The sequence below is a fragment of the Salminus brasiliensis genome, chromosome 7 (genome assembly GCF_030463535.1).
Source record: "Salminus brasiliensis chromosome 7, fSalBra1.hap2, whole genome shotgun sequence".
Lineage (NCBI taxonomy): Eukaryota > Metazoa > Chordata > Actinopteri > Characiformes > Bryconidae > Salminus > Salminus brasiliensis.
In genome coordinates, this window is record NC_132884.1 from 43,911,303 (window position 1) to 43,938,802 (window position 27,500).

A 27,500-nucleotide genomic window follows, 5' to 3' on the forward strand; every position below is an offset into this window, starting at 1 on the left:
GCTTTATAATAATATTCAATAACTTTTAGCTCAATCAGCACCTGATAGTTTGTTAATGACCATTAATAGTTATGTCATTGTTACGTATAATCAATTGAATGTATTTATTTTTACTATTATTATTATTATTATCATACGTAATTTGAAATGCCTCTTAGATCTCTTAGGACCACGGTTGAGAAATACTGCCTTAGGTTGTTCATGTCAAGTAGTAGTAATGGTCTTGATTGACTAAATTAAAATATAATTACATTCCTTTAACATTTCAAAACATTTTAAGCTTCTATTGCATATTTATTTGTTTTTAAATTTGTTTTGTTTAACCAGGATTATTAACCTATTTTGTCTTATTTTTTATATAATTTGTATCATTAGATGATATAAAAATATTCACAAATACTATTTGTGTAATAACAGCAACAACAATAATACTTCTAATAATACTAGTACTAATAATAATAATATATAAGTATTAATAATAATAATAATTATAAATATAATAAAAATTATATATATATATATATTATAGCAAGGAACATCTAATACATATATCTAAAAATCTAAAAGTAGAATAGAAACACACACACACACACACATATATATATGTGTGTGTGTGTGTGTGTGTGTGTGTATCAAAATATATGTTTATATGTTTATATGTGTTTATAACCTAATCATGACCATTTATAAGCTCTTAATAAGGGTTGCATTATTATGACATGGAACTGATTTATTTCTGTTTTAACTGCATTTAAATCAAAGTCTTTAGTTTGAAGCTTTAATTAAACCTAATCAGCCTCCACCGGCCCCAGCACATTAAACCCCATCTACAGCAGAGCATAATTAGACTTAAGCCTGGTCCAGCGCTGAGCATCTGTGTGTGTATGTCTGTAAGTCTGTGTGTCAGTGATGTGTATGCCATGGTTACACTCATCAAAAACCCATTAGCTTCCTGTACAAAGCCTTTGATTGACATGTCTCATTATGTTAGAACTGCAGTCGTCCAGTTTCTCTTCTTTGTTTCTGTTCTGTTCATCCCTACCCGACCAAATCACGACCCCCACTCCTAATACCCTCGCCCCCTCACTTTCTGTGGCTTCAGAAACGCTGAAAAGTGAAAAGTGCGTTTGCAGGAGTTTTCCACAGCCCTGCTTTTCATCCCTAGCAGGTTTCAGTAGACGGAGGTGTTGTTGTGTCTGTTGTTGTTGTTGTTTACCTAATAAGGTAAGAGCTGCTGCTTGGCCCTCATGCTAATTTCTCCCTCCTGCAATTATCCCCATATAAGGTCACACAGAGAGATGATAGGCTCTGCTTTACAAATGAAATGTTGCAGATGTCCGTCAATTTGCGAACACAAAGGCCGGCAATTATGGGTTTTCATATGCAAAAAGATGAAAAAAAGAGGGGGAAAGAAGAGAAGGGATGTTGAATAAGCAAGAGAGAACCGATCCATATCAAAACAAACTCCCCAGCTCCAGATAAAGCCAAAAAAAAGAAAGCGTTTTGTATAAACTGGCGTGATGTGCTCTAATCTCATAAGCCTAAACCCTGCCTCTGTTCTCAGCGTTTTATTGCACACTGTTTAAAAACAAGCAGAAAGAAATTAATTGTAAATGGATGCGGAGCGCTTTCCCGTTACCCTCCGGGAAATTTCCGAATTAAGCGTCGCTCACGAATCCGCCTCAATCTGGAAAACATTGTTTCTGCTTTCCTTTTCAGAGGCTGGGAAGCAATAATGTGGCCGGCGATGAGATTTCCTTTTAACTAAAACACATCAAATGAGAGGAGAAGATTAGATGAGAAGGTCTTTCATCAGCTCCGTTTGTGAAGCTCCATATTGCTGCATTTGTTTATTTATTTATTAATTTGAGAAGAAAGGAGTACGCTTCACGTCACGTTTCTTTGAGACCAATCTGTTGTGGCTTATGCTTGAAAAACACACAAACGTATAAAGGATTTATGAATAGAGAAAGTTAAATAAGCAATGTCTGCATTGTTTCAGTGAGTTTGGTCATTATATACTCTTAAAAATGGTTTATTAATAGTTATTAATGAGGTCATAAACACTTCATAAGTCCTCAACAATCAGTTCTAACACAGTAATAAAAGGAATAACTGTTAGCTCCACATTCCTCCACACTGTTAAAGCTCAGATGTTGCTGGATGCTGATCTTACTGTGGGTTCTCCATCAGCCTGTCAGATTCAGCAGAGCTCTGTTAATACCTGACTACAGTTGAACTCACCAATAATCATATGATCAGCTCATTAACATATGAAGAGATTACTCTCACAGTCTGAGCTCTGGGCGATGTTGATGAGCTTTACATTTTCAGCAGTGCCGATCTTTACAATAAGAGACTTTCTGCTGTTTATTAGTGTTAATAACTGATTAATAAGTGGACTCTAAACACTAAACAGGAGGAAACAAGGTGGTCAGATGAAGATCTGTAGGCAAAAGACTGATACTGATTGGGGTTCAATAGCAGAAACCTATTGAGGAAGATCTGCTGAAGCTGAGAGGTTAAACACTGGTTGATCACTGTTGACCTTTTTATTTGTGTTTTAACTGGTTATTAATGATCTATAATCTGTTTATGATAAATAAATAACTATTAATTAGCCTATATAAGGGTAGTGTTTTTATAAAGTGGTACAGCAAGTCTAATATGTGTGACGCAGTATGGATGTAGTGCTGCTTACTAACAGGCTGGTTATTAATACATCACTTCTCTTTTACATTCAATCAGTTCACTGTTCATTACGCTAACGGCTGAATTGAGTAACCAGAGAGATCAGAGAGATGTGCATTAAAATTAATTTATGATCAAAACTTCAAAACACCATCGGCATGACTGAATAATGGATAATGTTACTTTGTCACTGATTCAGATTGTCAGGACTGTTTATGTAACCAATTCATCAGGAAAATCTTTCACTTTTAATCAGTTTGAGCCTTCCTGCACAAATCTCTCCGTCTCCGCATCCCTCATCTCCTCACATCCACTCATACTGTACTGTTTACTACAGAGACCCGGCACGTCTCACACACATCAAACCCTCCTATCTCCAGCACAGCAGCTTTCCAGAAGGACATTCTTAATGTTCAATGGAAAACTAAAGAAAAGATTTTATTACAAGTAATTAATTTTGTAATTTTGGAGCATTGTTCATTTATATATATATATATATATATATATATATATATATATATATATATGTGTGTGTGTGTGTGTGTGTGTGTGTGTAATATATCTATATAAAATATATTCATAATGTATAATAATAATAATTCATCATATATACATAATGTTTGTTTTTTTATGTGACCTTCTACTGATATTAGGTTTTATTTAGGTATAATTACTCAATTCTTCCAGTGGAATTAAATAATAATTAAGTCCTTAAAACACACTAAAATTAAGAGAAAGAGAAAAATTTGCACTTTAAACTAAATTTAAATGCCAAGATAAATGTTTGTGCTATGAATGGTAGAAGTAGGACCCACTTTTGGTTCCATAAAGAACCATGTTTGTCAGAGATGTGTGAGTGTGCAGAAAAAAACTTTCTCTTGATATAAAGGTTCTTTTTCCATTTAAAGGTCACATCACTGTTACAAAAATACTTCTTTAGGGAACCGAAAGTGGTTCTTCAATGACACCGCTCAAAGAACCTTTTGTAGTACCTTTATTGTCTAGAGTGTAGAATGCCCTCATGAACAAATCACCCAAAACCTCGTTCAGTCCTTTATTACTGTCCCTAAGACACACTGAGGTTCGCTGATGTTCTATTGGTTAACTGTTCCTGGCTGCATTGATCACCGATACACACAGAAGATCAGCCACGGCAGCTTCTGCCGTGCTGCCGCAGGTTTGGAGTTTTGAGGTTGGATTAATTACATCCCAACTTACTTAATTTGAATCAGTTGCAGTTATTAATGAAGAGTTGAGTGTTACTGCTCTGTTTATATATCATTACTCTAAATCAGAGCAAGGATCCTGATGTAGATTCACCCCGGGCTTCTCTCTACACCAACACAGCAAACATCAGGACAGCATTCCCATCCCCATGAGTTTCCATTCTCTCTTAAACAATAAAACTGTGCATCATTATCCTCAACTCGTGTACGCTAAATGTCCAAAAGTATTCAGACAGTCCTTTTAAAGAGTGAAATCAGCTGTTCTTCAATGTGCACTCATTGTTGACGTAAGTTTTGGAGCAGCTGCTGTTTATGTGCTGATAAATAACCCACTGTGATCATGGCTGTTGTAACTGTTCCATGTGCGCTTCTGAAGGAAGGCCCAGTATTCCCAGTTCCCATCCAACACCCAGTTTATCTTCTCAGTCCTTCATTACAGTGAATCAGGGGAGCTGCTGGTGGAGCTGAACACGTCCATACAGTGTCTGGAGTTCACAGAGAAGATCAGCCCCCAAACCTGTGATCTACTAATCAGCATCTCAGTAACTTTACTGACCAACAGCACAGTCTGACCCACTGACCACTGACTTTATGTTTATTTGGGTTTATTCTAATGTTATATAGAGTTAATTACAGGTAGACACTCTCACTGACCACTGACTATGTTTATTTGGGTTTATTCTAATGTTATATAGAGTTAATTACAGGTAGACATTCTCACTGACCACTGACTTTATGTTTATTTGGGTTTATTCTAATGTTATATAGAGTTAATTACAGGTAGACACTCTCGCTGACCACTGACTTTATGTTTATTTGGGTTTATTCTAATGTTATATAGAGTTAATTACAGGTAGACACTCTCACTGACCACTGACTTTATGTTTATTTGGGTTTATTCTAATGTTATATAGAGTTAATTACAGGTAGACATTCTCAGTGACCACTGACTTTATGTTTATTAGGGTTTATTCTAATGTTATATAGAGTTAATTACAGGTAGACACTCTCGCTGACCACTGACTTTATGTTTATTAGGGTTTATTCTAATGTTATATAGAGTTAATTATAGGTAGACACTCTCACTGACCACTGACTTTATGATTATGTGGGTTTATTCTAATGTTATATAGAGTTAATTACAGGTTGACATTCTTAGTGACCACTGACTTTATGTGTCTTTGGGTTTATTCTAATGTTATATAGAGTTAATTACAGGTAGACACTCTCACTGACCACTGACTTTATGTTTATTAAGGTTTATTCTAATGTTATATAGAGTTAATTACAGGTAGACACTCTCACTGACCACTGACTTTATGTGTATTTGGGTGTATTCTAATGTTATATAGAGTTAATTACAGGTAAACACTAACTATAGGTTAGTGGTATTACAGTAGATACAGTCTCTAATATTACAACTGCACTGATTATTTGAACAGAAGGACGGACAGTACCTCTATTGTTGGAATCAGCAAGTGTGGAAACATCTCGTCAGTTACAAATCTGCTTACAGTTCAATCAATCAATCAATCAGTGTCACGCTCATGTGCTGGAATATATTTACACTCCTTCATCTCAGAATATCAGTCAGCTAATCAGTGCATATGAGAACTTATGAAATGTCAGTCATCCGTGTTCAGTTAGCATTTGTCCTCAACTCTCACCAGCCTCATTTTTCTTCAAGGGAAATAAAACTGTGTATCATAAAAGTGCTGTGTGGAACACAGACCAGCAATTAAAGACAGCAAGGAATAAAAAAGAACTTATTAATTGAAATTTTACAATCCTGAGATTTCAGATAGCCAGCTGGACGATACTTAAAAGAAATGGGTTCTTCAATTAAGCTGTAACGGCTCCTCTACATCACCACTGACAGAGCAAACTCTTGCAGCTCCGCTGTTTTATATTTGATTTCATTTTTTGACATAATATCCAGCTGCTTTTACACTGTATGAGCATTTAATGATCAATAGACCAAGAAACTTCCAAAATTACAATCTAATTACACTGCCTTCCAATTATTTATTTTTTGATTTACTTGCAAACTTACTTATTTATTGTAATCTTGCAGTAAGGTTCCCAGTTTGGAGATTCAATATTTTGTTATTTGTTAATACTTTCCAGAGTAAAATGTGGGCTCTTTAATGGGTCCATGTAGACCTATAGGTCCTTGAGGAACTATATATATATATATATATATATATATATATATATATATATATATAGCCATAATACTTATACTATAAAGCAAGTATACAGTATATCTCGAGAATACTCTATCTTGAGTATAATTTCATAATGCTGTATATAATGCATTATAGCATACTGTTCCTTGCCATAAAACTTTTATGCGTTATATTACACTAAACTACACTTTATACTGGATTATAACCTCTTGTTTTATAAAGTGTTATGCATATAGCTATATTATATTGTACGTGATTAAGTATGACATATAATACATCATAAATATATTTACTCTTTAATGCATTATGAATGCATTAACAGGGTTTTTGGGATTCTCTGCAATTCTCGTTAGGATCAATACTACAGTGCTTCTATTTTAACTTTTAAATAGGAAATATAACCCAGTAATTCACCAGTTTGGATCACTTCTGTTTATTTGCACAAAGAGTTTGACACTATAAAACATACGGAACCGGTTTGCGGTTGTTTTGTGAGAAGGTTTTAATTTACCACCGCAACACAAAAGTGAGAGGTTCTGTTCTGAATAGAGCTGTCCGTTTGTTCAGTAAACAGCCGGCACTCGACTCTGAGAGACCGCAGAACTCAGAGCACCATTGACACCAACATGCAAGAGGTTCCACACAAAAGCTCAAAAACAAAACCGAAGGATTCTTAACTCTCTGAAGAACCGGCCCCAAGAGCTGCTTAAAAGAAGCCTAAAGATAAAGACGGCAAACACAAAACCGCAAGCCCTCTCTCTCTCTCGCGCGCGCTTCACCGTTGTGAAGCCAATTAGCCCGTGGCAGCTACGGCTCTCAGTGTGGGTCATTATACCACGTTCCCTAATGCAGGACATTAGGCTTCAAAGAAGTTGCAATAGGCAACATTTTACCCCCTCTATCGACGTGTTACCCTCCTCTATCTCGCCGCTGAGGGCTCATATGGGATCACTTCTTCTTCCGTCTTACTCTTCTCTTCTACCTCAGGCTTTCTGTGGAAGACACAGTGCTTAAAAAAGCCTTTACTCATTTGCAGGCCGCCTGATTACCAGCAACAAGCTTTCATGGTCCCTGTATCAAACAAACCTCCAGCTTTGATGTACTGGCTTTGACCTCACAGCAAACACACATCCTTCAGGACGGCATGCAATCAACCAATCTTTCACACCATTGTCAATTACATCCGCTCGCAGTCCGACAAGAGCAGCATCTCATCGAGGGAAGCACTGATTCTTATTCAATTCTAGTAACACTTATTTTCTGCACTCCGTCCTTGATAGAGAAGACGACCTTCGCTGTGCCAGATTAATTGGAGCCGTCGCGCAAATTTCAGTGTAAATCATCTCATTCTAGTCTACTGATACAACACGGAGATGTTTCCTCTGCATGTCTGAGAGATAAACGCTGAGATCTGATCATTTCAAAAGTGAGACACTTTTGGTCCTAATGTGTACAGTACAGTATACATGCTTTATTAAAGCAAAGCTTAACTCAGCAAGTGTATATACCACTAGAATTAAAACTAATTTACATATGGCCAGTGGATCTGAGAGTGTCTACCTGTAATTAACTCTACATAACATTAGAATAAACCCAAATAAACATAAAGCCAGTGGTCAGTGAGAGTGTCTACCTGTAATTAACTCTATATAACATTAGAATAAACCCAAATAAACATAAAGTCAGTGGTCAGTGAGAGTGTCTACCTGTAATTAACTCTATATAACATTAGAATAAACCCAAATAAACATAAAGTCAGTGGTCAGTGAGAGTGTCTACCTGTAATTAACTCTATATAACATTAGAATAAACCCAAATAATCATAAAGTCAGTGGTCAGTGAGAGTGTCTACCTGTAATAAACCCTATATAACATTAGAATAAACCCAAATAAACATAAAGTCAGTGGTCAGTGAGAGTGTCTACCTGTAATTAACTCTACATAACATTAGAATAAACCCAAATAAACATAAAGTCAGTGGTCAGTGAGAGCGTCTACCTGTAATTAACTCTATATAACATTAGAATAAACCCAAATAAGTATCTAAGCTCTCTCTCTCTCTCTATATATATATATATATATATATATATATATATATATATATACAGTACAGTGTTTCTTTCTTGCTAACTTACCGTCCTCCTCTGTCTGTTTGACAATCTCCTCACTCTCCTTGCTGCCCTCAGGGTTGGCCAACACCAGCCTCAGCCTGACCGTCACGAAAGGCCGCAAGCCTCTCAGGATGTAGTGGGAAGAGGTGGGGATCAGCTCCTCAGCTGCAAACTCCTGCTGGTTGAATATATACTGGTACTGCACGGTCAGGTTAAAGCTGTGGCAGCGCGTCACGGCATACGTGAACAGATCCCACTCCAGCCTCAGCTGCCTCGCACGGACGTCCACCACTTTCACGTTCTGAGGACCATTCACTGGATCTGAGGAGGGAGATGAAGAAGAAGGAAGAAGGAAGAGCTCATGTTAACTGCTGTTTAATAAACTATTATAAACGATGTAGGACTACTCCAGACGCAAACCGGAACAAACTTTGGGTCTGAGGTAGAACATTTTCTGGGCCAGTTCAAGACACAAATCCAATCCAATCCAACATTAGTCAGAGAGGCACAGTTGGAAAAGTGCAGCTCCCCGTTGACCTTTTATTTATGTGATAGAACTGATGATACTAATGAACGAGGTTTTTATCATCTAAATAAAGATGTGAAAAGTATTGACATATATTCCTCATGTAGAAGTGAGTGGAGATACTAGGGTTTAAAAAACTTAGACTATAGAAGCTGAAGCATCAACTTAAGCTTTTTACTCCAGTAAAAGTGTAAAAGTACTGGTTTCAGAACCACTTCAAGTAGAAAATAAAAGTAATGGAAGGAAAACAAAGGCTGAAAGCTTAGGCCGCATCACAGGGGTCTATAGTGCACTACCCCCCCCCCCCTCCCCAAAACCCATTTCTCTAAAAGTCATAATGAGGAGAATGTTCTATTAAAATGTTGATGTTAAAAATGTTGGGCTGCACTAGGCTCCTGTTTCAGCTGCAGATCTGCCCATTGAAAATGAAGCATTTCAGTAATATCAGCTCTATTAAAGGAGCGTCTCTGTGCTCTACTGAGCATTAACATGAGCTTCATGGAGGAAAATATGAGGAGTCGTTGTCTAGAAGTTCTGTAACGCTGCAGAAAGTCAGACTTCAGAGGCGTGTGATCAATAAGCTTTATTGGAGTGTAAATGTGGGGCTCAGTCGGAACGTTTCACTGCAGCTCTCTTGAGTCTCTGCCACGGACACAGTCTTCATACTAGACTACAGACGTCTGCTGTGAGCTGCTGGAGAGTGACGGGACGTGTGCAGGTGTGATGGATCTATTATAAACCAATAGGGAGTCAGAATGGTATGAATGGTGGGTTTCCGGATGGAGAGATGTTTCTGGAGAGGGTTTTTTTAATTTGTTGTTCGTTGAAGGATGACAAGCCGGAATGAAAACAAAGGGAAATGAAATAGGAGGAACGAGGCTGTTTTTAAAAAGTAAGGAGGAGAAAGTTCAGATAATTGGGTGTAAATGTGAGAAGTAGAAGTAAAAAGTCGTCTGAGAAAATAATTACTCCAGTAAAGCATAGATAACCAACATTTCTACTGAAGTAAGGTAGTATGAATAATTCCCACTCTGGAGCACTTCATAATGGTAGTCTCATTGTAAAGCAGCACGACATACAAGAAAATACCCGATTTTCAGAGAAACAGTAAATGGAGCTGTAGCTGTGATCTGCCTGCAGTGGGGTTGTAACATGTAAATCGGTTTGTCCTCAATGTCCTGCTAATTCCTCTAGATTAGAGCAATCACATAAAGAAGGCCAGAAGCTTCCTTTCAGTTTATCTTCCGCTGTACCTTAAGGGAGTTAAATGTGAAAGGAGGGTTTAGCGTCTTTAGAAGCTTACAAGTTCCCCAGATCTCTCAGGAGTGCCCATTGTAGAAGTTCCAGGCCTTAGAAATGCCGACACATGAACAGCTCTGGTGTACTGACACAGAAACGTACATAATATATATATATATAGTGGTGAACAAGTATCCAACAGTGGTACAACAGAGTTCCACAATAGAAATGTTCGACTGTACCTGAAAAGGCAGAAGAAAAGTTTTAATTTAATGCAAATTACTGCCCTTTACACACATAATCAACAATTAACAATGATCAGTATGAGTCACTTTCTTTGGATGAAGGGAAATTTCATTGACTTTCAAAAATTTCTGCAGAATTCAATAGTTCAGAGTGGAGGCTTGAAACTTGTATGTGATTTATTAACAGTATTGGTAAATGGAACAAGGCATCGGTCGCCATGACTACAACACAGATACAGCCCATAATTTATTTCCTATCCAAACCCACCAGTGCAGCTACACGAGTCTTCTGAGTTTTATATGGAATGATGATGATGATGATGATGATGAAGGTAAAATAGTGGAGAATCTCAACTAATGCAGTTTTCTTTAGGGACTACTTTCTGTAGCCGCACTACACCCTGCAGCATGTATCCCTCCACCATTTTAATGATCTGGTTCTAAAAGCAGGTTCTAGAGCCGAACTCTTCTCAGAACTCTGGTAGAACAGTGTCTCAGGCATCAGGCAGCGTCTTCATCACCATTAGGTGAAGAATTTTCTGTGAGGAGCTTTTAGTAGAGCTTCAGACGTCTGCTTCCCTTCACCTCCACTGTAGAACAGTTTCCAATCGGAATGATTCTGAATGACTTTGTTTAAATTTGAACCCTTTAATGAAGCCTCTTCAGTCTTATTGCACTGTGAGCAAGTTTAGGTTGGACTATCTGCTTGTTGGGCATCTCACAATGCGAATCCATCAGCAGTATTTCTTCCATCCTCACTCGCTTTCTTATTTTCTCCTGATCTCGCTGACAGTTTCGCACAGAAAAGACTTTGCGGCCTCTTTGCGGCCTCTGGTGTGCTTGCCAAGCGATTCACTTCCCGGTCCTTCAGAGAGCAGAAAACGAGCCTCTTCAGCATCCTTAGCTTTGTGTCCGCAGCCTAATCCCAGAAAAACCAATAGAAAATAATGCTGAACAAGAGAAGCCCCAAATCCCTCGTTTCCAAGGGCCTGATTATGGCTAATCTGCCCCTAATCAGGGCGGGTTTTCGGCCCTAATCTAAAATGACTGCTAATTTGAGATGGAAAATCCTATACGGCTAATTCACCCTTTCAGCACGTCTGCTTGAGTTACAGCTCTGTTCCGGCTTTGGGCTGGCGAGGGAACATGTCCATACACTTCGGCCCCCCACTGTGGGACGGTAGCGAGGGCTCGAGGCTTTGCTGGTGAACAGGTGGAGGGCAAGAGCAACGTCATTAATCTGAAGCAAAGAGGGGAATGTAAGTATGTTAGCGATATGCTAATGATCTGCGGGTGGCAGGGTCTGTAGGAATGGGAGTTTTAGAGAGGAGGGGTTCAGGAGTTCAACAAAGTGGCATCGGTGGGTTTTCAGAGCCCGGGTGAGGGCTGGGATAGGGGAAGAGCTGACGGATGGCAAGCAGAGAGGGTCATTAATCGCAGGCACTGGGGAGGAACGGCGAAAAGAAATCAATCTTGTGCTTCGCCGCCGCGGCGCTTCGCCGCGATCTCCCCGAGCTCAAGTGCACCGCAACATTTATCACAACTCCTCCGCTCCCACTGCGCACCCCCCCTGCATGGGGCAAGTGAGGAAATTGCAAGCAATAAACATATCAATGGGTGTCCAAAAGGCCCAGCTGCATAGGTACTTTAAACGGGGCAATTCAGACGAGGGCGAGAGACACCGGCGGAGAGATAGAAGAAGAGAAAGATTGAATGAGGGAAAACACAAAAACATAAAAATAGGATGGGTCAACGGTCGTCTGCCTGCTCTTTCTGCTCGCGGCTTTCTTTGGGAAGAGAGAGAGAGGAGGAGGAGGCTCTGACTTCCAGTATGAGGCTTAGAGCTGGACGATACTGATTAAAATATAATAAAAAAAAATCACAATACTTTCAGAGTGGAATGACTGTATGCACTTAAACTGGTTTCAGTAGAACATGCCTTTAGTCATCCTCTAATGTTTCCATAGCAACACTGTCTCCCAATTTTTGATGAGTGAGCAGCCAGTTAAGCGAAGTGGATAGGTCAAGCCTGTATATCACACCTACAGTACAACCATATACTCAAACATTTGTTTATTAGTATAAACCAGTGCAGTTCCAGCAAACTGTTCACCATTAGCTACTAAGCAGGGGTCACCATGACTACAACATGCAGGGCTGTCAAAAGAAGTCAATAGATCTTTCAGTGATGTAATTGGACACGTAAATAGCAGCAAATAATGGACCATTATATACAGAAGTATCTCTTACCCTCCTTTAAATAGATAAGCACTGTCAATCACCAGTATGAGTCACTTTCTATAACTTAGGAATTCCTTTGATTTGGTGTGAATTTTGTGATTTCTGTACAGTGGTGGTCAATGGAACAAGGCGTTGATCGCCATGACTACAACACAGATCCAGCGCATATTTTATTTCCAAACTCATCAGTGAAGCTCCACGAGTCTTCTGAGTTTTATATGGAATAATGATGATGATGATGATGAGGGTAAAATAGTGGAGAATCTCAACTAATGCAGTTCTCTTTAGGGACTACTTTCTGTAGCCGCACCACACCCTGCAGCATGTATCCCTCCACCATTTTAATGATCTGATTTTAAAAGCAGGTTCTAGATCCGAGCTCTTCTCAGAACTCTGGTAGAACAGTGTCTCAGTCATCAGGCATTAGGTGAAGAACTTTCTGTGCAGCTTCAGACGTCTGCTTCCCTTCACCTCCACTGTAGAACACTGTGTTCTGACTTGGGGAGCTTATCTAGAACTGAGCGTTTCACACCAAACCCACCAAACTCCCGCTCTGAATGAGTCTTAACTGTTTACAAATTGCTGGGATTCTCCTTTAAAACATTTAAGATGTGTGGTTTAGTAAGAGAATATTGTGAATTATTTTTTTTAAATATTGTTTATATTTTTGTTTGTAAATAATTACACATTTGCTCCAAAACAAATCTCATTGTAAACAGTGACATCCTCCTACCTTTGCCTAGACTGTAAGTCACTTGGCCAAATTCTACAAATGCTAATGTAGACATTGCTGTGATGGACAGATATAGGCAGATGTATATCGTCCGGCGCTGTTGTGGGGGAGGAATCTCGTGAGAAGCTGCTCCAGGTGAGCTAGATCTTGCCACAACAAAAGCAGCGGGGTCTGTGAGTGCATTAGCTCAAAGCCCCAGCGCTCCACACCCCAGATAACACCTCTGTTTCTGCAGAGCTGCACTTTACACCTGTCCTGCTGAAGGAAGACTCGCTAACCTTTTCATTCCAGGATAATCGAGGGCTGAAATCGGTCACCATCAGTTACCACAACTCACACTTTACCAAAAAGAACAGCAATCAGCTGTCTGAGACAGAGGAGAGGCGTCTAAAACCGAGATCAGCCAAACAGAACACATCAAACGAGCCAGAGAGAACCAGAGTGCTGAATAATTTACTCAGTATCAGAACCTGGAGCACAGAACAACAGAGCCCGGGCCTCCTGAAGACTCTCATCACCCCACAGAGTGACACACTCTCAAACAAACCAGATTCACAAAGCTGTGAACAGATGCTACATTTCCCTCTGTGTAGAGCCTTAATTACTCCAGTTTCTTTCAGCATTTAAAATACTCAGTAATATAGTAATCCCAGTGACTCAGTTCTAATAACATTAATATCCAGCATGAAGTTCTAATAACATTAATATCCAGCATGAAGTTCTAATAACATTAATATCCAGTATGAAGTTCTAATAATATTAATATCCAGTATGAAGTTCTAATAGCATTAATATCCAGTATGAAGCTCTAATAGCATTAATATCCAGTATGAAGTTCTAATAACATTAATATCCAGTATGAAGCTCTAATAACATTAATATCCAGTATGAAGTTCTAATAACATTAATATCCAGTATGAAGTTCTAATAGCATTAATATCCAGTATGAAGCTCTAATAGCATTAATATCCAGTATGAAGCTCTAATAGCATTAATATCCAGTATGAAGCTCTAATAACATTAATATCCAGTATGAAGCTCTAATAACACTAATATTCAGTATGAAGTTCTAATAACATTAATATCCAGAATGAAGCTCTAATAACATTAATATCCAGTATGAAGCTCTAATAACATTAATATCCAGTATGAAGTTCTAATAACATTAATATCCAGTATGAAGCTCTAATAACACTAATATTCAGTATGAAGCTCTAATAGTGTTCATTTTTCTTGAATAAAAGCAGTAAATCTGATCTTAGACTCCTTCAGTCTGATCCGGATTACAGTGTTTACACTCTGATCACTAATGGAGAGCTCTGAGGGAACAGCATGGCTCATGATGTATCTGTTGGCTAACAAAGGACCTGAAGGACATTGCAGCCTTGAAGAACAATGGAGAAGTCTTGTGAAACTGACTGCAGGTTGAAGCGAGGGCATTCAGCTAGAGTTAAAGCAGCAGTGAGAGAGCTTTACAGCTCACAGCCCATCCCAGAGACCCAGAGACATCTTATCACACTCGGCTACTGTTATGAGCAGCGGTCAACGATGGCTTTTGTACAAGGACAGGGTCCTGGACGATGGAGGTGATTGAAGATGCAGTTAAGAGCTTTATAAAGAATGTGGACCCTATAAAGAGAGGCCGTGTGCTCGAAAGGCAGGAGCTACCCCATCTCCTCATCCACACACATGGCCTGCTGAGTCACATAGGGGTCTACTTAGTGTCCTCAGTGCTGAACCTGTCCACCACTCAGAGACCTGACAACTTCAGCTCTGAGGTCTCAGACTCAGATTCCTGAGCAGTAGCTGGTTCTATGCTCTCAAATAAACATTGGTAGATGTTCTGGGTGCATAAGTGTTCAACAGCTGTGTGCTTTGGAAGATCCAAGTCTGCACTGATAAAAGATACAGAAAATGGACAAAAGAATTGGGACACCTGCTCATTCATTGTTTCTTCTGAAATCAAGGGAAATAAAGCGTTGATCCTGCTTTTGTTGGAGTAACTGCCTCTACTGTCCAGAGAAGAAGACTTTCTACTAGATTCTGGAGGAGCATTGCTGTGAGGATTTGATTGCATTCAGCGACAAGAGTGTAAGTGAGGTCAGAATGTTGGATGATGACCACGTCCCCAACTCATCCCAAAAGTACTGGATGAAGCTCCACCACCATCATTCCAGAGAACACAGTTCTTCCACTGCTCCACAGCTCCTCAATGCTGGGGGGCTTTATACCCCTCTAGCCCACGCCTGGCATTAGGCAGCATGGAGCCAATAGGGTCATGATGATGATCTGCTCCAGAGAGTCCTATTCTATGAAGTGTTTGGACCTTCCAGTAAGAGCTGCAATATTAACTGTGAGGAACTTTAAGATGCATTGCATCACTGAGCACTGCCTACTCTTAAAAATAAAGGTGCTGCAAAAGGTTCTTCAAAAACCTGCATAGAAGAACCACTTTTGGTTCCACAAAGAACCTGTTTAACAGAGATGTGACCTTTAAATAATAAAGCACCTTTAAGATCAGAGCTCTGTCCAATAGAGAATGTGAGGAACTATTTCGAAACTCACACAAGCGCCATCCAACCAGCCTGAACCACCAGAGCAGATCTGCAGGAAGACCAGGTGACATTCCTTCCCAGTCAGTGAGTTGCTTAACACTGGTACTGCTGCAAATGGGGGTTCCACCAAGTACCAGTCTGAAGAAGTTAAATATTCATACGTGCAGCATTTACTAAATAAACAAAAGTCAAAAGTGTGTATTTGATATCTACCGACAAATCATTGATGTTGACTTTGAAAATGTACTTGCTATTAAAGTGCTGTCTGGAACACTGTAGTGCCATTTTTAATCCAGGTGGCTTTTATATAATTGGTTTATATTAGTGGTGTCAATCGATTAAAAAGTTACAACAACACTATTTTGTGATCAATTATGATTAATTACAAGTTAAAATGAGATTTAATCCATATTTCAGCATTAATTAAGTGCAATTTACCCTCATAGCTCAACAGTAGCGACGCTGTGTTTACACCGCTAAATAAAAGGCTCTGTCAGGAGAGCGACCTACGGTGAGGAAGGTGAGGTCAAACTTGGTAAGAGGTTTATTTTACGGTACAAAAAGGTTAACACTTTAATGCACACAATTAATCTGCAAACTTTAATGCGCTAATCTTTTTTAACGTTGACAGCGTTAATATACACACCTTTTCAGAGCGTTCAGAACCTTTTAAAATATCTTTTTTAAGACTGGATCCCCTCCATTCAGAGCTACAAAGGAGAGAGAGGGAAGAAAAGAGCAATATTTAGAATGCTAGAAATGGAATGGACTGCTGGGACTCTCAATCTAAAGACCCTTTTTTGTTATTGAACCGCCTTCATCTGAACGCTCGAGGACAGGCCGGAAAAAAGCAATCACCCTTTTCCTTCCCCAGTCAATCTCAAACCAATCGTTTAAACCTCGCTAGAGGACAACAAGAGAACAGCAGAATCCCCCCTCCCCTCCCGCTCTCTCTCTCTCGCCCTCCTACCGCAATAACCTCATGCAATGAGGATCATGATATATCTAACAGTAGGCAGGAGTGAGGGAATGATGGAGTGTGGTGTGTTTCACTCAGAATCTTGATTTGAAGCAACAGGAGGACGTGATTATATTTGATTATATGCATGTGCTCTGTGGGAGTTTGGGGGACATTAGGCCGAGGCCGGGAGCGAGAGTCTGAACCGCTGTGCACTGGCATCGCCGCTCGCGACTGAGAGCTAAAGTGCTTTCAGACTCGAGGGTCGGAGAGAAAGAAGGAACCTCACTGTGATTCTGACGGGAACGCTGGTGGGAGAGATTCTTGTGTCTCTGATGGACTGTTCTGGTTTAATATGAGGAACAGTAACGATCTGGAACTGAGAGGAGCAGCCTGGGGATGTAATAACTGCGTTATAGTGTAAAGGTGACATATTGAAGGAGGTTGGTGTAACTCCACAATAGCAGAAATGATCCACGTAGCAAATGAGAGGTTTCATATTTGACACATATGGTCACTGTCCAATGAAAAACAAGTGGCATGAATGTTCTGAACTCTGAATGAAAGTCAATGTTTCTACTTTGCTCCTATTGATCAATTCAATTATTTACATATTGTACAGAAGCAGCTACATTGTTCAAACAGCAGAGAAAACTAAAAATAATAAAAACAATAATATAATAACAAAAACGTAATGGCAATAATTCATAAGAAATAAAATAAAAACAATGTGTAATTACATAAATTAACTACTGATCGCATTACAATTACTTGAGTAAATGTAAACGGTATGTATGAGGGGTTAAACAATGTTGTGTCACACACTATCTATTTTAAAACTGTTGTTAGAATATTGTAAGATTAATCACCTCATTATAGAATATTTTATGTGTTTTAACGTTATTTATTGAAGAGTCAAAATTAATGGAATAAAACAGTAATAAATTATTTAATCTTAGAACATTCTGACTACAAAATCTCAAAATGAGAAATATCATATGTATATAGACTCGATTTAACATGATTTAACATATTCATATTCTAATGTTTGCATAACATTCCATATTCCAGCTTCAGGCACTAGTTAACCATGATCCAGAGAGACGCCCTGTATGCAGATTATTGATACTCATACTTTTAATTCTGTAGCTGACACGCTGGAAAGAGCAGGATGGTAAATCAGCACGGGAAAGCAGGTCAGAACAGTGATCAGAGAGTCAAGGCCTGCTGTCAGCAGTGATATTGATTATCTGAGCTCAGTACAGATCTGTCAATACAGCAAATCCCATAATCCAGTCTGCTGGAGTTACAGAGACATCCTGTAGGACAGATATGACTTTGAACAATAACTGAAATTACATTGGCAGTACACACTACTTACAGCTTAGGATATTCCAGTCTACACTACATAGGGTCCAACTTTAAAAAGGGCATTCTTCAAGGGCTCTTTTATTAAGGCATGCTCACTATAGAACCATGACAACTCCAAGAACCTTTAAATGCACTGAAAACATCTAAAAGATATTCTTAAAAATCCTTTTTCAGAATTAAAAATTATGTATAGTGTAGGTCCCCCTGCTCTGACCCGTTGAGACTCCACAAGACCTCTGAAGGAGTCCTGCTGTGCTCTTCGGCACCAAGACTAACATTAGCAGCAGATCCTTTAAGTCCTGTAAGGTGTGAGGTGGGCGGAGCCTCCATGAGTATCAGTGAGAAACTTGGAGTTTAGTTCCTTGCAGCACTTTTGGTAGGTGGTACTGACCACTGCATACCGGGAACCCCCCACAAGACCTGCTTGCTGATGTTCTGGAGATGTTCTGACCCAGTCATTGTCTAGAACATCACAGTCTGGTTCATTTTTCCTGCTTCATCACCTTCAGGAACTGACTGTTCACTGACTAGTAGATCCACCCCTCGACAGGAGATTAGAAAGAGATCATTCACTTCAGATGTCAGTGGTTTTAATGTTTAATGTCTAATGAATATCCGATGATACAGGAAACAGTGGGAAGTCTTTGGACCAAAAAGTTCTTCTGACCTTCAGTTCAGCCTGTGAGATAACAGTATTCTTCTATCGTAGGAAAGTTCCCAGAAGAACAGCTGACACCAGTGCCTGAGCCGGAACGTTCTCAGAAACAAAGTGTCTGCTAACCCGTGACCATGTTCCGTTCATTTCAATTTGAAATTCACAAACTAATGAGTCCAAACATGCTGACTCGGCCGCTTTAGAGGGCAAGTCGTTAGTTTTAATTATTCTTGCGGAAAAAAAAAACATTCCAATTGGAGAGGACCCGGACCCCCGCAGCCTCCTCGCGTGCTGTCTCACGACATAAATTTTAATTGATAGCTTAATCAGACGCAGGAAAAAGGTTACAATATTGTTATTCCTCTCCCACCGAGCGACCCGCTCCGCTCTCTCCCGAATGACCTCGTCTGGAAAAGGCCACGGAGCCCATTGTTATTCAGGGATCAGGAAGCTGCAGGAGGTCCGAGTTACCATGCCTGCTGCCGACTCTCCACCTCGCTCTAATACAGCTCCACTGCCCAACACGCAAAAGCTGCAGTGAAGGTTCTAAAGGGAACAGACGGGAATTCTGACAGGGATACAGACCCGAACAGAAGATAATGTCCACAGAATGCCGACTCAACATTCCCCAAAAACGCCAGCCGACATGCTGCCAGTCAGCTTCCTACTGTTCCACAACGAGATGCACCAGTAGAACAGGTTCTGCCTTTCTATCACAGTATGTATCTGAATGAGGGGAGAACATTGGAGAACATTCTAGAACATTGTAGAATATTGTTAACTGGGAGAACAAAATAAAAGGGTGAATTTGGGCTCTTTTCAAGTCATTTACATCTACACTGAAGATCTACATTGTTTATCAGAGAGCGACTTACAGAAGAGCTTCACTATTTACTGAAGAAGAAGCTCAGCTAGTTTAAATAGACTAAAATTCAGATCCTCTAATCTTAGACTCTACTAAACACAAGTCAATATGGAGACCATAATACTCTTCTCTTCACCTGAGTACTCTCAGAAGAGGAGGGTCTTCAGTCTGGGTTTGAGGACAGCGAGTGTTGGACTCTGCTGTTCGGACACCCAGGGGAAGTTCGTTCCACCACTTCCGTACAGGACAGTAAAAAGTCTGGACGTCTCATCTTCCGTGGATCTTAAAGGATGGCGGGTCGAGCCGAGCCATACTTGAAGCTGGAAGGGCTCTCGGTGCAGATCAGCGTTTTGACCATTGCCATCAAGTACGGAGGGGCTGGCTGGTCCAGTCTCGGCTTTGTAGGCCAGAGTCAGGGGTCTGAATCTGATGAGGGCAGCAGCTACAGGAAGCCAGTGAAGAGAGAATGCAGCAAGGCTTCCAGCTTCTGTAGATGGAGTGACCAGTGAGTTCTCAAAGGAGATGGCAAGATCATTGTGAGGTCCAGTAGTTTCTGGGATGTCACAGAGTATGGTACAGTACAGAGAGCTGGTCTGATCTGAATCTAACTGCAGGTCTGAATCCGGATCAGAGTACTGGAGAAGCAGCTCCTTTCAGCTCCCTCTGACTCTCATTTCTATCCCCCTCAGTGTGGTCACAGTATGGTGGTCATGCCCAGAGTGTGTGTGTGTGTGTGTGTGTATGTGTGTGTGTGTGTGTGTGCGTCTGGAGAGAGCGAGGGCATCTATACCTGTCAGGCTGCTCTGGTCAGCGCGCTACCGGCAGTCATGCACGTCAGACAAGGTGACAGCTTCAAAGAGGATGAAGAAGAAGGGGATGTTCTTTCTCTCTACAACCCCCCCCCCCGCCTCGCTCCCCCCTCAAAGACATCACTTCAGACTCAGTCAGTGAATTTGAGTCTCTCTCTCTCTCATACACACACCCACACACACACACACACACACTGCTGATCATACAGAAAAGCTTTTTAATTTCATTTCATTTAAATAAAGAGGCGGTGCCTCCTTACATAAACAAGCTTGGTTCTGATTGTTTGGCCAGGCTACACTGTTGTAGGCTGAATGGGTGGGCCTAAACTGCTGTAGGCTGACTGTGTGGAGCTAAACTGCTGTAAGTTGATGGGTGGGGCTAAACTGCTGTAAATTGATGGGTGGGGCTAAACTGCTGTAAATTGATGGGTGGGGCTAAACTGCTATAGGTTATATCTTCCTTCATTTTTTCTCCTCTCTAACTCAACCTCTCTCTATCTCTCTCTCTCTCTCTCTCTCTCTTTCTCTCTCTCACTGAACTGTTAAACAGTAGCAGTAGTGAGTGAGTGAGCGAGTGAGTGAGCGAGTGAGCTCTTAAAATATCAGACATTTAGTGAAAAAAACACCCAGTTGTCAAGAGATCCTGAATCTCCTCCGCGATTCTGACAGCTGAACAAATCCCTCTCCTCCCTCCAGGCGAACGCTCGCCCGCATATAATCAAGACGTCCTTTCTTCATTTTCCTCCAGTCATCAAACCGGGATGATGATGTTTAGGATGCGTTGCCTGGAAACAATTCACTGAAGGCAATTATGAGAGCCGGCAATTAAACACTCCTTGTTCCATTCAGTCCCTTAATGCAGAGTGGACTAGCGACAGGGCAGTGTCACCCAAACACAGAGCCCCCCATCACAACCCCCTCCTACAGCCTGGATCATCAGCAGCACTCATGCAGAGACAGTGGCCATCACCAGTGACTGATTAACACATCATTACACACAACACCACACACACGAGCATGGAACTGTTATAGAGAGCAGCTCTGCAGAGTGCTGTAGCTACACTATATGGACAAAACTATTGGGACACTGAGGTTGAAAGAGAGAGCATGGCTAGCAATCTCTGTTCTAGTTCAACCCAAAAGTGTGGGATGGGGATGAGATTAGGGCTCTGTGTAGGCCAGTCAAGTTCTTCCACACCACCCAAATCAGCGAACCACACCTCTATGGACCTTGCTGGAGCAAAAAAAAGAGCCTTCCTCAATTTTTTCCATAAACTTGGAAGCTACAAGAAATGGAACTGTGGTGGATTTCTACTTTTAAGACCTGCATTTTCCATCCCTAGAAGCATACAGTTATCCAAAAAGCATTAGGATTTCCCTTTACTAAGGGTTCCATAGGCCAACATCTAAAAAAAAACCCATAGCATTATCCCTCCTCCACCAAACTTTACAGTTGTGACAGTGCAGTCAGCGAGGTATCGCTCTCCTGGCCTCGCCAAAACCAGAGGTGGTGCTTTCCCCCACTTTACCACTCCAAACCTGCCAGACGTCTGGTTTTATTCACCACCACTGTGAATAATTCTAACTGGTAGGTTTTTCTAGCATGGAGGGTTTCAATCCCTCTCTGAATGACTTTCTCCACATCTAAACTATGTAAGGTGAACCACTGCATACACAGACATTTACACAGAGCTTGTACAGTCTCCGTGGAAAAGAAGTGACCAATAGAATGGGACATTCTGGAGCAGCCATGAAAACATGAGCGGGGTATAAAAGACCCCCAGCAATCTGGAGAGACTGAGCTCCAACCAAAAGCTTTGGGATGGGTTGGAGCAATGACTGTAGAAAACATGGATGCTGTCCCCTTCCTCTCTCCAGAAATGAAGCCATAACTGTTTGCCATGTTCTCAAATTTGCAATCGGAGTCGAGCAGAGACCAGAGGCTGAGCCAGACAGACTCGCCTAATCATTTGGCAGACCGCTCTCTTCCAGCCAAAGCTGTCAATCACTTCATTCCTAAGTGCAGCCCCACCTTCTTACGATCTTCTTACGCAGAGTTAAACTGATTTCTGGGGGGAAATAAAAATTGGGCCGATGTCAGCACAGGAAGAATTAACTGCTGGGATTTGGAGACACTGGAGATGGAAGGACAGTTTAGACAAGGAAAATGATATGGAAAATGGGCGGAGTTGGCTCACTAAGACATATGGGGATAGGCGGAGCTACACATAATACTGCAACCAGCCAGCAGAGGCGCTAGACCCATGATTCCTTCACTTTTGAGAGATGTTGGGCTGCCTAAATGATGTTCTCACTCTCAGGGCTGAATGCAATGAAATACTCCTCACAGCAATGTTCCTGCATCTAGTGTAAAGCCTTCCCAGAAGACAAGACGCTGTTATTGCAGTAAAGGGAGGCTGGGTAATGCCCTTGATTTCAGGGAAATCATCTCGTTTTACTTTCTTTCAAGGTTCACGAAAACATGCTGTTCTCAGAGCCCCGCAGTGGGAGACCACCCAGAGCTACAGGCCCACTATCGCCCGCTCTCTCACTCATGGCTCGCCGGCGTCCTCGAGGGCTGTTTTTTGGTATCAGAACTCCTGATCATTGCGAGTTCATTAAACATCACCCAGAGCCATACACATCCTCCATCAGCCGACTCCTTCTGGGGCCTCGACTCCGACTATCAGCTGCCTTTCACTCCCTCTCCGCCAAGACACGGCAGTTAATTAAGGGAAAATATTCCTGTGATCCACATTTCGCCTCTTCCCACACTTCCAGCACCGAGTCCTGTTTCTGTGACGTTATTTTAAGCAACACAAATTAAGGTTCTTTGATCAATAAAGTCTGAATTAGATATTTCTAAAGCATTTTTTTACTCTGCATTAAGCTTTAGTTGTTACAGACTTTATTAGTACATATCTGAAGCTCTGCTATAAGAAAATGAATAATAATGGAATTAAGAATTCACAATACACACTCTGTTACCACCCTGTTATGCACAATAGCCATTGCTGTTTAGTCTGTAACTAGAACGGGGAAGTATGGATGAGAAAAAAAGAAAGAAAGAAAGAAAGAAAGAGAAGTAAGAAAGAAAATAAGAAAGAAAGAAATAGAAGACAGAAAGAAAGGATGGATGAGAAAGGGAAGTAAGAACGAAAGAAAGAAAAAAGGGAAGAAAGAAAAGAAAGAATGAAAGAAAGAACATATGAATGAGAAAGAGAAGAAAGAAAGAAAGAAAGAAAGAAAGAAAGAAAGAAAGAAAAGAAAGAATGAAAGAAAGAACATATGAATGAGAAAGAGAAGAAAGAAAGAAAGAAAGAAAGAAAGAAAAGAAAGAATGAAAGAAAGAACATATGAATGAGAAAGAGAAGAAAGAAAGAAAGAAAGAAAGAGAAGAAAGAAAGAAAGAAAGAAAAAAGAAAGAAAGAACAAAGAAAGAAAGAACAAGTATGTAAAGAAAGTATGGATGAGAAAGAGAAGGAAGAAAAGATGAAAGGAAGAAAGGGAAGTGAAGAGGAAAGAAAGAAAGTATGGATGAGAAAGAGAAGGAAGGAATTATAATTAGTAATCAGATTATCTGATGTTCACACGACAGAACTGCGGTTATGTAATAAAGGTCCTACAGAATAAACCCCCTTGTGTTCCTTTAACATTGACCTGAAGTGGCTTCATTCGATGGTGGGTTACTGTACTGTTCGCGGTGACGGTCCGTCTTTACCTTCTGTTTTGTGCGCTAACGGATCAGAAACTGATCTTACAGGCCTGTGGAGGAGCCGCACTGTTCACTATTCACTATTCATTTTTAATGAAGAGACCCTCGACGGGACAACTCGTCACATTTACGTTAAAAGCTTTCGGATCCGTCTCCGGTGTAAACATGTTGATTTATTCATCCTTAATGTTTGATTTATAGCCACTGGTGCTGCTAGAAAAACCAATTCCTCAGGAATCCACACCCGCGCGGTCCCGAAGGGGTGCGGCCTTCATAAGAGCGATCCGAGATTCAGCTTTGAAGTATTTAGTGTTAATAAACGGAGGCAGGAGACGGATAACAAAAGAATTTCAGAGGAAATGGTTTTCGCCAAGTGTTTGCCTGAGTAGTTTCCTTGTATATGAAAGAGGGAAATTAATATGTATTATAGGTCTCCTTTCTCTCTCGCTCTCTCTCACGCTTTCGCGCTCTTTCTCTCTCTCTTCGTCCATCTCTTTGCCAAGCTGTAGATTGCTGTCAGAATGACTTCTCAATGACATTAATCTCTGTTTGTTAAAAGCAATCTCCCAATAACAAAAGCGAAAAGCCGCCGCCGAGCCAAGACTCTTACCGCTGGAAAAAAGCAGCGAATCAATAAAATCAAACAATAAAATATTCCCATCTATTATTCAGCGCAGTGTTATTGAGTTCAGTGTTTTGAAAGCGTGCGCTGTATTTTTATGAAGCGCACAAACTTAATCTCCTCTAATCGATCCGGCAGAACGACAAGAGTCAATCAGTCTCCTCCAAAGACTTATTTAAAACGTCCAGCGCGGGCCGCGGCCGCTAAAATGAGATTACAGCGCAGAGTCGGCTGGGGCATCCTGACCGAATCAACATGCCGACCAAATACAGACTCAACCAAATAACAGAGGACCTGATTAAAGTACATTCACCATCACATTCATGGCTTTATGCTCCTCTCCAGAGCTCTTACAGGTGAGCCGTGCTGCACAGGGAGGAGAATGTAGAGGTAGGAGTGTTAGAGGGATGCGCTCGTCTGCTTTCTATATTTACTTTTACTTATAACAAGACTGGAATACTTTGTTTGTTGCTACTATAAGTGGAACCTTTTATAGAGGTTATAAATATATATAAAATAAACACATGCAGGGAAACTCTTACAAAAAGTTTTTTTTACAAAGAACAGGGTAGGAACCCTTTAACCAGTGTCGTGGATAGCTTTTCAGAGGCGGACGTTGTTGAAAAAGAAGACTCGAAGCCACTGTTCTTCAGGTGTAACAATGAAACATTTTATTCCAATCAAAAGTACAGTGTGGAGAGAGTCCGCCAATTCTGGGTGCCTCTCGTCTCTCTCTCCTCTCTCTCTCTCAATACCTTACGCTTTATACCCTACTATACATCATATGTTGTTGGACTGTTCTCATATGCTGGATGTCTGCATTTCCTCCATAAGGAATATTCATTAGCCCCCACCATTACTTACGTGGCCTACGTGCTGAAGACACAGCTGGATCTCTTAACATCTCAGTTATGTACACCCAGAAGTATGTCCAATCTACACAGCATCGAATGGTCATTCAGTTCATGTACAGTTTCTCACATTAGGTCTGGGAACGGATCTCACTCTCCTTTCCAAGTCTATCCCATGGGCCTCAACATATTATTCCTCAACTCCTTACCATTCCTTCAGGCCTATGAACAGTTGCATTAGCCAATGAATATACCACACCAGTCATCACAGTCTTGATTTTGTGTGTAAACTCTTCAGACTCCTCAGAAGGGTTCCATAAGGGTTCTTTAGTGAACATACAGAACACAGAACATACAGAACTGAAGTGTAAAGTGGAGATAGTAATAAAATGGTGTTCAGGTTTTACATTCTAATAAATATAGGTTCTATATAGTAGTAAAAAGGGTTCTTTTTCTAAAGGTTCTATAAAAAAACTATCAATGTAATGAAATGAAGAACCATTTAACCAGACAAAGAACCATTAAAGGAGAACCGTCTGCAACAGGTCAAAGCTCTGTGCAGAACCGTCTACAAGAGCTTTGACCTGTATATAAAGGAACAGAGACAGGCAGAGTGTTTGTCTCAACTGGATACTAATTCGTTTTTGAGTGTGTAGTATTAATTATTATTAACCCCTTAATGCAGCACGGCGTATTACACAGTAAGGTGGATTATTCAGTGAATACAGGTACTTCTGTACAAACTGGTTGAGTATACTTAGAACCGGTCAGTTTCTGAGTGTGGTCAGAGAATTAACACTTTCGGGTTTGTCGGACACTAGAGAGCGCTCCCGAGTGAGTCCAAACTTATTAGGTTAATAAGAGCATTTAGGTGTTATAAAGCCTTACAGCTCCAGTTATAAGACTTGTCGGTGAGTGCTAATCGCTTTACGGCTGTCGCCATGATCAGACAGGGGAGTAATTATTCACTGATTAAAGAAATCTGTATTTTTTATTGTAATAATGATCATATTTAACCCTGCAAACACATTCCCATTGAACATTAGCATAGCATTAGCTGGCCAGGACATTCACTGCCGGCTATAGTTACCACCATGCCAAGCTATTGTGTCATAACTAGCAATAACACTAGCATCAGCCAATCAGCCAATCAGCACTCAGTAGCAGTAATGCTAGTGTCTCTACTGTCCAAAACAATGGAAACATACAGGAATATTTATATACTGATTTTACTGTCCGAAATTAAATGCTTACACAGTCATGAACTTTGAGGTTTTAGCTCCAATAACTCACACAACATTCACCGAGGACAAAGCGGTTCTGGTGTGGTTTCGCCGAAGCTAAAATTAAGTCTAAAATTATGCCGCAAGTGCAGCAGCAACGGCATCAGTGAGGTATGTTGCCATAGCAACACTTCATCACTTCCTGTTAGTATAAAACGGGTTAGTGTGTTAATATAGTGTATATGAACCTGCCAAACACAGTGCAGTACATAATTAGCCAGAACGTTCTTTAAAGAACCCTTAAACATTATTTTAGCACCAAAAAAGAGCCAAAGAACCCTTTTTGCCTTGAGTGTAGTGAACATCTGAACCTTTCCTGTACTGAATAGCAGAGCGATGGGGAGCCGTGACTCAGCAGTAACAATAGTGGTACCCTTTCTGGTTCTATATAGTTTTTTTTTTTTTTTTTTTTTTAAGGGGCATTAAAGAACCTTCAACACGTTTTTCATTCGCTATTACAGGGTTCTGCAAGGGTTCCTTAGTAAAGACAGTGTTTCTGTGACAAACCATGAAGATTAAGGACCTTTTAAAGATGTTGCCAGATTGAATAGATTAAAAACAATAAAAAGAGGTTCTTTAAAACACCTCATAGAACACAGAGGGCACCACTACTGT

General features: G+C 40.5%; 1 protein-coding gene across 1 annotated transcript in view; it reads right to left on the reverse strand.

Moving 5' to 3' along the window:
- The window catches only part of ptprt (protein tyrosine phosphatase receptor type T), a 218,938-nt gene that overhangs the window by 175,646 nt on the left and 15,792 nt on the right, over positions 1-27,500 (reverse strand). Inside the window, 1 exon segment of the mRNA XM_072683369.1 lies at positions 8,242-8,538. Coding sequence (XP_072539470.1) covers positions 8,242-8,538 — 297 coding nt within the window.